This window comes from Lithobates pipiens, unplaced genomic scaffold, assembly GCF_037356315.1.
Source record: "Lithobates pipiens isolate NorthernLeopardFrog02 unplaced genomic scaffold, aLitPip1_a1.2 Scaffold_16, whole genome shotgun sequence".
Classification (NCBI taxonomy): Eukaryota; Metazoa; Chordata; class Amphibia; order Anura; family Ranidae; genus Lithobates; species Lithobates pipiens.
The window spans coordinates 383,854,211-383,867,720 of record NW_027507748.1 but is presented as its reverse complement, the minus strand read 5'-3'; the positions used below and the strand labels follow the sequence as shown (position 1 = coordinate 383,867,720).

Here is a 13,510-nt window from a genome sequence, read left to right as displayed (position 1 = left end):
GTCTGTGATGTACAGAAAGTGCTGCAGCACTGACATTTACAGAGGAAATAAGTATTTAAAATGAAAAGGAATAAAATTAAAAATAACAGTGCAGCGCTATTAATCTATCATGTGAAATATCCAGTGATATCAAATTATATTCAAATAAATAAATCATAATAATGTGTTCAATTAAAGTTCATATGCTGAAATTTGTCTGTGTTAAATTATTGTGACTTCTCAATTCATATATCATCCACCTCTGTGCAAATTGTGTCTTCAGCCTATGTACACCTTCACCAGCCGTTATACCTGCTCACCTCATACATGAGCTAGAAGGACTCGAAACAATTCCTTTCTTTCTTTAAAGCGGAGTTCCACCCAAAAGTGGAATTTCCGCTCATTTGATTCCTCCCCTCCTCTGGTGCCACAATTGGCACCTTTCAGGGGGGAGGGGGTTGCAGATACCTGTATAATATAGGTATCTGTACCCACTTCGGGGAATAGACTCCCGCGGGAGTCATGCTCCTCCCCGCACCCCCCCCCCCCCCGCTGTCTTTTGGGAAACACACAGTCCCCAAGAGATAGCGGGGACCAATTAGGACGCGCAGCAGGACTCGTGCATGCGCAGCAGGGAACCGGGAAGTGAAGCCGTAACGCTTCACTCACTGATTCTGGGCTGCTGGACTCCAGGACAGGTAAGTGTCCATTTATTAAAAGTCAGCAGCTGCAGTATTTGTAGCTGCTGGCTTTTAATATTTTTTTTTAGGTGCACTCCCGCTTTAAGCTTTGGTCTCATCTCTTCCACATCCGACCAGTTACTCTGTATCCACCCCTCCATCCAATCAATGGCCTCCCAGGGGGATGGCAAGAAAGATCTCTCATATATACTGCCCCACTGCTTTTCTCCTTCCTCCACACGAGCATTATCACTTAGTATTCCTGATAGGATATGGATCCACATCATTCAACAATAGAGGATACATAGTGCTCTTCATTTGCAACATTTATTAAAATGCTCCAATTAAAAAACACTTACAAGATATTCAGTTCAAACCAGCTCTGTATAGTGCTGCTCACCACTGTGGCTGCGTGACCTCACGGGCTCGGCTCCTCCCCTCTACACATGTATCGCCCTCTGATTGGGCTATCTCAATTGAAGGGTCACCTTCACTTAAAGCGGAAGTTCCATTTTGCTTTAACTCATTTCAGCTTATTGAACAGAAATACAGTCTACACAACTGAGCGTCTATATAGTCTTTTTATTTAGAAATGCATAGATGAGTTATTGGCTAATGTGTTTCATTACCACATTATTCACACGGACATTGCCTGTTATCAAACAAATCATGAGTATTCTTTGAGCAAATAGAGCAAATAATTTGTCCGCTGTTAAATCAATGCGTATAGTGACTGAAGATTATTACGTTAATCGGGTCTATTTTCTTTTCAGCGGCCTTCAGTGATAGTGAAAGTGACTCTGAATTAAGCTCATCAAGTTTGGATGACAAAACTTCAACACTAGAAGAAAAAACTAGAGATATTAGGATAAATTCTGGTAAGCTCTAATTCTAAATGTGTATTAATGCTTTCTGTACAGTGGAACATGTGAATGAAAATGTGATGCAAAATAAATGTATAAATTATTTATATATATATATATATATATATATATATATATATACAGTATATACAGTGACTTGGAAAAGTATCCATACCCCTTGAAATTTTTCACATTTTGTCATGTTACAACCAAAAACTTAAATGTATTTTATTGGATTTTATGTGATAGACCAACACCAAGTGGCACATAATTGTCAAGTGGAAGGAAAATGATAAATTGTTTTCAATTTTTTTTACAAATATATAAAAAGTGTGGTGTGCATTTGTATTCAGCTCCGCTGAGTCAATACTTTGTAGAACCACCTTTCATTGTAATTAGAGCTGCAAGTCTTTTTGGGTATGTCTCTACCAGCTTTGTACATCTAGAGAGTGACATTTTTGCCCATTGCTCTTTGCAAAATAGCTCAATCTCTGTCAGATTGGATGGAGTGCATCTGTGAAAAGCACATTTCAAGCCTTGCCACATATTCTCAATTGGATTTAGGTCTGATCTTTGATCAGACCATTCTAAGCCCCTGTACACACGGTCGGAGATTTCCACAACCAAATCCATCGGATTTTGCCCGTCGGATTTTGTCCGTCGGATCTTGTCCGAAACTGTTGCATACACACGGTCGGGCCAAGTTGGCGAAAAATCCGATCTTTCAGAACGTGATGGTGTAATTTCGTTACGATGGGACTACGTTCAGGCTAGTAGCCAATAGCTTTGATGTAGGAATTTGATCTGAGCATGCGTGGCACTTGGTCCGATCAAAATTCTCTACACATGATCGGAATATGTCCGACCAGCCCAGTTGGTCAGGAAATATTTTCAACATGTTGGAAAATTGGGTCCGACGGATATTCGGACGGAATCAGTCCGATGCATACCACACACAGTCGGATTATCCGACGACACGGTCCGATAGATCACATTCCAACGGATTCTCTGACCGTGTGTACAAGGCTTAACACATGAATATACTTTGATCTTAACCATTCCATTGTAGCTCTGGCTGTATGTTTAGGGCGGTTGTCATGCTTGAAGGTGAACCTCCGCTCCAATCTCCAGTCTTTTGCAGACTCTAACAGGTTTTCTTCTAAGATTGCCTTGTATTTGGCTCCATATATCTTCCCATTAACTCAGATCAGCTTCCCTGTCCCTGCTGAAGAAAAACATCCCCACAGGACAATGCTGCCACCACCATGTGTGTTCAGGGTGATGTGCAGTGTTAGTTTTCGGCCACACATAGCGTTTTACTTTTAGGCCAAAAAGTTAAATTTCATCTGACCTAAGCACCTTCTTCCATATGTTTGCTGTGTCCCCCACATGTCTTCTCGCAGACTGCAAACAGGACTTCTTTTGGCTTTCTTTCAACAAAGAAAATGTGGAAAATTTCAAGGGATATGAAAACTTTTTCAAGGCACTGTATCTGTGTGTATGTGTATGTGTGTGTATGTGTGTGTATATATATATATATAGTCATATATACAGTCATGTTCAAAAGTTTGCATATCCTTGCAGAAATTGTGAAATGTTGGCATTAATATTGAAAATATTACTGATTGTGCCAAAAAAACTGTCTTTTATTTAAGGATAGCAATCACATGAAGTCATTTATTGTCACATCTTTTTTTTTTTCAATTTTTAAATCCTAATGATAAGAGAAATCACCCAAATGGCCCTGATAAAAAGTTTACATACCCTGTAATGTTTGGCCTTGCTACAGACACAGAAGGTGGCACATATAGGTTAAAATGGCAAATAAAGGTTAATTTCCCTCATTGGTGGCTTTTTAAATCACAATTAGTGGCTGTGTATAAATAGTCAATGAGTTTGTTAGCGCTCACGTGGATGCACTAAGCAGGCTAGACACTAAGCCATGAGAAGGTAAAAAAGAACAATTAAAAAACCTGCATAACAGGGTAATGAAACTTTACAAAAATAGAATTGGATATGTAAAGAGATACAAATCCTTGAATATGCCAGTCAGTACTTTTTAATCACTTATTAGGATGACGTTGCCTCGTCCTGGCCCTCCTCCTTGCTCACTGTGTCCTGGTACGCATTACACTTCCAGGAAGCTGCAAGACCAGTCTCCCTACACCATTCAATCTTCCATATATGCACTGGGGCGTGAGCTGTGATTCATCAGGAGGTCCCAGCTAGCTCCCAAATTAAATATTGCAGGGGTGGGAAGAATTGGCAGTGAGAAGGCACGCTGGACTCCATGGCCTGGTAAGTATCTGTTGTTTTTTAAGCCACCAGCTACAGTATTTGTTGCTGCTTTTAATTTTAAAAATACTGAGTGAAGTTCCGTGTTAAGGCTGAAAGAACCAAAGTTGTGAGCTATACTGAGACTGTATGATTTGGAGCTGAGGTTTTTCGTCAGTGTTAATTTCATGACCTGCATGTAATATTTGTTCTTTCTGCTTTTTTAAAGAGTAGCTTCATCTTTATCTTTCCTTATTTCATAAAGCAAGACTTCTTTGACCAGATGAATAGGCACATTTCATGCATGATCAGCTCTTGCCTTCTCCTGTTAGGAGTTTGCAGTCTGTTGATTTGAAGGTGAAAGGTATCAAATTAAATATGAGCTATAGGTGAAAAGATCAGTTTCATAAACACCAATGTTTTTCCATTTCATAGTGTTCAAAGAGTTAAAAAATATGCTTCTGCTCGGTTTCCTTGTCTCATGATGATGATCAGACTTGATAGAAAAACTCTTTGCAAAAAAGGTAGAACAATAAGCTGCTGAATTTCAGGTAACAGAGTCCATATAGGTATAATGTACAGCAGGGGTGCTCAACCTTTTGAAGAGCAAAGGCCACTTAAGAGATTTGGTAACCGGCTGTGGGACACAATGAAATGAAATGGTTCTGAATTTCAATTTCTTTTAGTTTGAATAGCATAATGAACATTTTCCCCTGCAGCCGCTGAATGCTGATGGGAGGGAGATGAAGAGATGTTCGATTTCAGCAGTTGCAGGAGAAAAATAAAGAGGATAGGTTCCTGTATACAGAGCTTTTTCACATTTTGTCATGTTACAACCAAATACATAAATGTATTTTATTGGGATTTTATGTGATAAACCAACACAAAGTGGCACATAATTGTGAAGTGGAAGGAAAATTATAAATGGTTTTCAACATTTTTTACAAATAAATATCTGAAAAGTGTGGCGTGCATTTGTGTTCAGCCCCCTTTACACTGATACCCCTAATTAAAATCTAGTGGAACCAATTGCCTTCAGAAGTCACCTAATTCCTATATAGAGTCCCCCTTTGTCTAATTTAATCTCAGTATAAATACAGCTGTTCTGTGAAGCCCTCAGAGGTTTAGTAGAGAACCTTAGTTAACAAACAGCATCATGAAGGCCAAGGAACACACCAGACAGGTCAGGGATAAAGTTGTGGAGAAGTTTAAAGCAGGGTTGGGTTATAAAAAAATATCCCACGCTTTGAACATCTCACGGATCACTGTTCAATCCATCATCTGAAAATAGAGAGTATGGCACAACTGCAAACTTACCAAGACATGGCCAGCCACCAAAACTGAAAGGCTGGGCAAGGAGAACATTAATCACAGAAGCAGCCAAGAGGCCCATGGTACCTCTGGAGGAGCTTCAGAGATCTACAGCTCAGGTGGGAGAATCTGTCCACAGGGCAACTATTAGTCATGCACTCCACAAATCTGGCCTTTATGGAAGAATGTCAAGAAGAAAACCAAAAAAGGTAAAGTTTGCAGTTTGCGAGAAGCTATGTGGGAGACACAGCAAACATGTGGAAGAAGGTTCTCTGGTCAGATGAGACCAAAATTGAACATTTTGGCCTAAAAGCAAAACACTGTGTGTGGCAGAAAACTAACACTGCTCATCGCCCTGAACACACCATCCCCACCAAGAAAAATGGTGGGGGCAGCATCATTGTCATGATCAGAGGTCAGGCTCGAAGACCAATTGCTATAGCAGTTGCAGGGCTACCACTAACCAGCAGGATAGGAACACAGGCAGTCACCCTGGCAGAAGACACAGGCTCACCTGAGGTGCGGAGTCTAAGTACTAACCGGTTTTCACCAGAGCTTCAGATGGTGGAGATGGATTTAGCTGTGTGTTAGTACCAGGTCGCGGTCCTCAGGATCGCCCCACCAGGAGGTGAGCAAGCCGGGGTTCAGTAGCAGATGAGCAGGTAAGCATCAAACAGAAGCGTGGTCAGAAAGCAAGCCAAAAGGTTGGTAACGAGTTGTTGCAGATTGGGATCAGGCAGAAGCGTAGTCCTGGAACAAGCCAAGGGTCGATAACGAGCAGTAGTAAATATAAGCGGCAGCAGAGAAGACAGGAACGAGATACAGGCTGGAGATAGCACAATATTCTGGCAAGGAGGAAGTGCAGAGACATGGCTTATATCTGGAAGTTCATGGGAGGAGCAAAGAGTTCAAGGTTCAGCTGAAATCAAGGTACAAGGCAGGGTTGTCTAAAGGATCTGACAAGGCACTGTCCAGCATCTCAGATAGCTCAGAGAGAAGATTCATTGCCAGACACAGCTGAGGTCCCGGGTTCAAGAAAAGGTCCTGACAATCATGTTGTTGGGATGCTTTTCTTCAGCAGGGACAGGGAAACTGGTCAGAGTTGATGGGAACATAGATGGAGACAAATACAGGGCAATCTTAGAAGAAAACCTGTTTTTAGAGTCTGCAAAAGGCTTGCAATTGGGGCGGAGGTTCGCCTTCCAGCAGGACAATGACCTTAAATATATAGCCAGAGCTACAATGGAATGGCTTAGATGAAAGCATATTTATGTGTTAGAATGGCCCAGTCATAGTCCAGACCTAAATCCAATTCAGAATCTGTGGCAAGACATGAAAATCGATGTTCACAGATGCACTTCATCCAATCTGACAGAGCTTGAGCTATTTTGCAAAGAAGAATGGGCAAAATTTCACTCTCTAGATGTGCAAAGCTGGTAGAGACATAGCCAAAAAGACACACTTTTCACATATTTATTTGTAAAAAATTTGGAAAACCATTTATCATTTTCCTTCCACTTCACAATTATGTGCCACTTTGTTTTGGTCTATCACATAAAATCCAATAAACTTCATTTACGTTTTTTGGTTGTAACATGAAAAAATGTGGAAAATTTCAAGCGGTATGAATACTTATTCAAGGCACTGTATGTTGTCCTCGCCGCCCTTCTGTCCAAGTCTAAAACAGAATGTGACAGGGAAGCCACACAAGCCCCCTGGAGCATGAGGCGGGGTCACTATTGTGACCCCTTAATGCTACACCAGTGGTTGGGGGTGCGTGGTAAACACTTGCCCCCAAAACAGTGTAGCGGTACCCCATAGGGGTTGCTGAAAGTTGTGGTCCACCTGTCTCCCTGCCCAGCCCAGCATTCACTTCCCTATTACCTTGGAGACAATGAACAGTCAATATGCTTGCCTTTGTTGTTTTTTTATTGAGGGATTTGAACTTGGATAGGGATGGGAATATATGGGATGCCCAGTAGAATTTCAGAACAGTCAATTTGGGACAGAACTATGTACACTCTTTGTACAAGACACTTCTCCAAACTCCTCCTGCACAACACTTGCTTGCAGACTATCACTCTCGCTTCCTCCTTCACAACACTTGACTCCAAGCAAAACTAGCACATGGTTAGGCCCAACTATGACTCAATCAGGCCCTAGGAATTGCCATTGGTAGGCAGGGACCGCGGGTGTGTAGCAAAAATAGAAATAGGAAATCCTTGGTACTAGCTGTCCTATGGTTGACTACTGCTCCCAGTAATCCCTCTTCAGGCCCTGCCAGCCCTCCTGGCTGCAGCTGCCTGACTCCACTGCCCGTGACATCAGTCCTTATTGCTACCTCTGCACCCATCCCAGACTGCACATTCCCAGTCCTCTCAGGTGTTGCCTCCCCAGTTCCCCTGACTGTGCCTGACACTCACCAGCCTTCCTGGCCTCACACACACCCGTGGTTCCCTCCTGAAGACTTGCCCAGCAGGACCAGCTCCTACTTTCCTCTCTGACTCCTGTCTGGATCCTTCATGTGTTCTTGAATGGATCATTTCTGCATGTGAGTCCCAGGCCCAAGGTCACCCCCCCACCCCAGACTGGGGAGCGCCCTCAAAGGCCCCGACAGCCTAGTACTCTATCCTCAGTTCTTCCACCCGATGACTCCACAGCTGGGCTAACTCTGGGTATATCAAGGAAGCCTGCCCCATGCCAATCCTAGATGGGGATTGGTCAGGGCTCCCTGAGACACCTCAGACAGCTCCACCTCTCTTCGCCTCCTCTCTCCTAGAATCCTTTAGAAGCCAGAGGCAGGTAACCGAAAAGTGATGCTATCTGTGAGTCACCAGCCTACACTGAGCCACTCTCAGCCCACATATTCAAAACAAACAGCCTGCTTAAATTTAGCTGCACTCATCAAAAATCTACCTCCAACACCTACGTAAGTAGAGGGTGCTACATTCACCCCCCACCAGAATCCAGCTGGTCCCTCAGCAATGGCATTCCATAAGATAAAATGGAAGGGGGGAAAGGGAAATAACTTGGATGGGGAACTGTACAAATAAATAACGTACAAAAATAGAGGTATACATTTTGTAGGTATTTACAGTATTCACATCACTGTAAACTCCTAACTACAGGTCCCTGACATCAACATCACACAATGTACATTTTTGAGCCAGAGCATCTCTCCCACAAGAAAGATACTCTGCCTGCAGGAAAATCTTGACTCTGGTCAGAGAGGATGGACAGCCCCTCATCCCAGATGATCCTAAGAGATGGCAAACAGTATCCTATCCTTGTCCTATCTTTACACTAACAGTTTCTGAGCATCCTCCCAATAGAAATAGAGAAGAAAAACACGTTTTTTTTTCCTGTTTGTTTGTCTCAAGGGGGTTATGACCTGTTGACAGAAACAATAAAGGGGAAAAAACACATGAAATCAAAAGCAACAGTCTTTCTTTGGAGTTCCTGATGGGAGGGGCCCTTTGTAGAGCAGACATGCTCCTAAAGGATTCGTTCAAGAAACAGGCCACACCCAAGTGTCCTTGCAACAGAGAAAGAAAAGGAGCAATCCATTGGGCACACAGGTGGCAGGCTGGCCTCTTCCTGCAAAGTCAGGGAGGGAAAAGAACAACTCCCCTGCAGTTTTTGGTTTGTCTTCTATGACGGTTGTACACTCTATGTCCTCTCATGCATAGAAGTGGGGATCACGTAGTCTATTCCTGCCTCTCCCATCCTCCCCGATGAAGACCAAATGGCTCTTTGTAAGCTGTCCGGCCTTGCAATGAGCACCCGGTCTTTGTAGATTGCCCTCCCCAGCCTCCATTCCTGAATGTCCGAATGTCCACAAAATTAACCCTGGCTTCACTCTCCGGCGTCTGCAGAGGCTTGGGGATATGCAGATAGTCTCAATACATGTCATTCTCTTACTCTCCCCGGGAGTTCTCAATGATGTCCATAATCTGAGGAGGGACATAGGGATAGTCCAGACCTCACTCCAGAGACAACTTCCTCTGCTCCCCCCGCTGGAATCGGGAAAACCTGGGCATCTCTTTAGGTTTCCCCTTTCCCGGCAGGACACAGGCATCCTGGGATCTCACAACCCATTGCTGTTAGGTGGGTGCTCTGGTCTGTGTGGTGGAGGGTCTGTTCACAAAAAGTTTATGGCTGTGGACAAGGGTTCATGTGGTTTCCTCTGTTCCCAGCACCAACTCTGTTCCATCTCCTCCCTCAGAATAAGCATAGGAACCTCCCTTCTCCCATTCTTCCTCATCCGAGCTCTCTTCAGGGAATGACCACTCCACCAGTCTCTCCAGGGACCTATCCCAGAGTGCACACTCCCAGTCCTCTCAGGCGTGCCCCCCCAGTTCTCCTGATTGTGCCTGACACTCACCGGCCTTCCTGGCCTTACACACACTGATGGTTCCCTCTTGAAGACTTGCCCGGCAGTACCGGCTCCTGCTGTCCCCACTGACTACTCTCTGTGCTTCCTGTCTGGATCCTTCATGTGTTCTTGAATGACCACTCCACCGTCTCTCCAGGGACCCAAATTATGCCAATAGTCTGGGGGAACCCCAATCAATGACCCTGCCCTCACATTCCCCATACAGTTCACCTGGGGGTGCACTCAGTCAAAACAAACAGGCCTAGCTTTGAGCTAGACCTGCCTAAATTTACCTGCACTCAAAAATCTACCTCTAGCACCTACCTAAGTAGAGGGTGCTACAACAGCAAATGTAAATGAGCCCTTACTTTCTGAAAGCACACCAAAACTCTTGCATTCAGTTTGAGGTCGAGGGCCACATGTTACGCTCCCCTGATGTACAGCATGATTATAAAATGCCAATATACATTTTGGGGTGATATTTTTCTTTTCTGTTCTGACAGCTTTTAATGCTGATTACATACTTGGCAATATATTCCTTTACTGAATCCAACAAGGATGAGATTTTGATTGTTTACTTGAAATGAAACAGATAAAGGTTAACTAAAGGCATTTTTGTTCGTTTTGGATATGGCAGAGAGCAACAAGAACACCTGACAGGTTCTTATTGCTGTATGTGCCTCAATTAGGGAGATTCACCCTCTCTATTTTGTCCCGTTTTCCTTTATCACCGAGAGTGAAAGCAAACGAAAACCCCCAATTTGGGGTTTTTACCAGAACAGGAAATCTTTCAACAGGGACACTAGTTCTAATAAGCCCAGTGATAACCAGGGATTTCGTCTCCCTTCCTGTTTTGGCAATGGGACAGGAAGTGAGGGGAAATCTTCTCAACGGGACAAAAATTGCAAAAATAAAACAAATCCTATAGGTATAGGGTCCTATAACCCTCCCTTACTCTGTCCAAAATAAGAATAAAAAGATATTTCTACCTTAAATTGTGCCAGGAAATTTCTATACACTGAACGTTAATGTGGATCTCCATATTTTCACCCCCAGTTTCAAGCACTGAACCCACAATGACACCTACAAGCAAGAAAAACTTCGGTGGCATCCTCTCTAGTGGCTTGTCTGGCAGTATGACTAGTCTGGGCAGTGATCGAGGAGGTACAGTGAGTGCCTCTGAAAGTTATCCAGGAGAACTTATTGAAGGCTATGATAGTGACATGAGCAGGAGGGGGCCAGGTGAGAATGTTTAAATTCATGTTGTCAAAAAGATGATTATTTGCAGCATACTAATTTCAATATTTCTCAGCTTTCCACCAATGTTACATGTGCTTGGCTATTTCTAAACGGTACACATTAAAATGTATTTAAAGCCAAAAATGTTCTGTCTAGTTTTGGATAGAAAAGGGGTCGGAGTCCCAGTCAGGTTTTTACTGCTATATGGTGATCTCTTAGACTTGTCTGGACAGCAAGTGAGGGACAATTTTCAAAACAGACACATATAAACATGTGCTAGTGGTTCTAGCCTTCCCCTAAGCTAATAAAGAAAATCATTGTTATTTCTGTATGTGTTGCTGTTGCAAATTCCCCAGGCAAAACATGGTCAGCAGGACAGGAAGTGAGGGGAAATCATTACCTTGGTCATACTCCAGTCTTTGGTCACGTGTATTATTTCTGCTAGACAAGCTCCACTGCCTTGTATGGCATTTATATACATACTCAACCTCGTGCCACTGGTGGTACGCATATATGTGGCCTCTCGGCAGGTGGCCTTTGACCCCAAGAGGCCCTATGTAAACAGTTTTCTGTGCTGAGAGCGCGTTCCCTGTATGCTCCCAGCACAGTTACCGGAAAGCTCCCGATGCATATTAGCGATCAGGAGCTGTCCAATCATGTGAAAGCCAATCCCAGCAGTCACATGACCCAAACGCCTGCCTCTGCCTCCTGGCATTTAGAAGCTCTTAAAAGGCTGAGAGGCGGTGGCAGGGGTTACCCTAAGGTTGCTAATACCGTGACAGAAATTTCTAATGGGGGACTTGGGCAGTAGACTGCCTATTAATATGCTATGCTCTCATCTATTGCGTTCAGGCCCAGACTGGCCATAGGACAGATGGGGCATTTGCACACTCCGTGGCATGTTGATGATCAAGCCACACAGCGGGAGGTAAACAGTGACTGCAACCTGGACAGGGTTAACACTACCGCTATGAGCCCATGCCTGTTTCTTCTCCAGTGGAACTAGTGGCTGCATGGGCTGAGCTGTGAGTCTCTCTCAGAGCCGACACTGACAGTTACGCTCTCCGCTCCTACGGACTGCTGCTCCTCCTCCAGCCATGGGTGCCTGCATGGTGGGATAAAGGGGGGAGAGCTGCGGGCCACTGTCAAGATGTTTCCCCCACACACACCCCTCCCCTTCTCATCTAAGCAGCACAAGAGAAGAGAAATTTTCCTGCCTGTTCTTCTTCCCTCCCTATTGGCCACAGCGGAGGGCCAATCAGAAGAAACTAGAGGCGGATCATGGGAAATGTAGTTCCAGAGATTGGTGGCCCAATTGTTCTCAGCAGGGAACAGGCTACAGTCCCCAGCACTCTACTGGGGAGAAAAGCGAAAACCCAGAAACAAGCTGAAAACAAGCTGAGGAGTGCTATAATGTAGCAGCTACTACAGGAGACGTGGAAAAAGAAAGAGAGGACTGTGCTGGGGGAACTAATAGCCCCAGCACCACCAGATAGAGCTATGCTGTACCCACACCACCAGAGAGCAAGAGATTCACGCTGTACCCACACCAATAGAGAGGGAGAGCCAGGCTGTACCCACACCACCAGAGAGAGCCACGAGAGCCATGCTGTAACCACACCACCAGATAGAGCCACGCTGTACCCACACCACCCAAGAGAGGAGCCATGCTGTATCGCACCACCAGAGAGAGCCACGCTGTAGCTTCACCACCAGAGAGCGAGAGCCATGCTGTACTCACGATCACCAGAAAGAGAGAGCCACGCTGTACTCACACCACCAGAGAGAGCACCACACTGTCCAGCACCACCAGAGAGAGAGCATCACACTGTCCAGCGCCACCAGAAAGAGAGCAGGTCAGTGTCACTGGCCAGTGTGGGCACAATAGGAGACAGACAGTACTAGCATTGTATGGCCACAATAGGACTGGGACACTGTAATATAAACGGGACTGCACTGTAAAGGGGCGCTGTAATCATTGCAGTGCTCCTTTACAGTGCAGTCCCCTTTAATATCACAGTGTCCCTGCACATTACAGATGGAGGATCAACACCAGCTACCCCCGCAAATGTCTACCGACAACCCCCCCCCCCCCCCCCCCCCTCTGGGGTCCCTGGAAAGGTTGGCTGCTCAGTCTATTATTTGTCCCAGTCCGGGCCTGGTTGCATTGATAGATGACTTTGGGCTGTTTATGGTGAACTTTACACACTAGCAATGCAAATGTTCACCAACACACTGCTTAGCCTGAGCGGCACACTCATTCCTTTTTCAGGTCACACTCTTGGATAGTTAGCATAAAAAACTAACTAAACTGTTTCAACATCGCAGGTTAAAAACATAGGTTTTTGTTGCATGCATTTGCAAATATATATGAATCCACACTGCCCCTTTGACTCACCTTTGTAAATTGTGTTCACCAACTTTAAACTATCAGAGTTTCCAACTATGGAACATATACAGCAATGCATGAATTGAGAGGCTTACCTAGAAGCAGACCCCTACTTATTTGGTACATATTTCCTATAATTTGGAACCCAGTTAGGGACCACACAGAAATTACGGCTAATGCCGCGTACACATGACCGGACTTTGCCTGCAGACTAGGACTGATCCTGACGGACAATCCGATCGTTTGTGGGCTAGTCCGATCATTTTTCGGGAAAAACATCAGATGGACCTAGAAATAGAACATGTTTCAAATCTATCCGATGGACTCAATTCCGACGGACTAAAAATCAGGAATAAGCGTTCGTCTGTGTGCTAGTCCAACTGACCAAATACGATGCAAG

At 44.5% G+C, this 13,510-nt stretch overlaps 1 protein-coding gene across 8 annotated transcripts in view; it reads left to right on the top strand.

Moving 5' to 3' along the window:
- RPH3AL (rabphilin 3A like (without C2 domains)) overlaps positions 1-13,510 on the top strand; it is a 296,941-nt gene that overhangs the window by 254,293 nt on the left and 29,138 nt on the right. For all 8 annotated transcript variants that reach the window (XM_077482240.1, XM_077482244.1, XM_077482239.1 and 5 more), the window contains 2 exons: positions 1,433-1,537; positions 10,539-10,724. In XM_077482240.1, the coding sequence (XP_077338366.1) occupies positions 1,433-1,537; positions 10,539-10,724 (291 nt within the window). The remainder of the gene's footprint in view (positions 1-1,432; positions 1,538-10,538; positions 10,725-13,510) is intronic.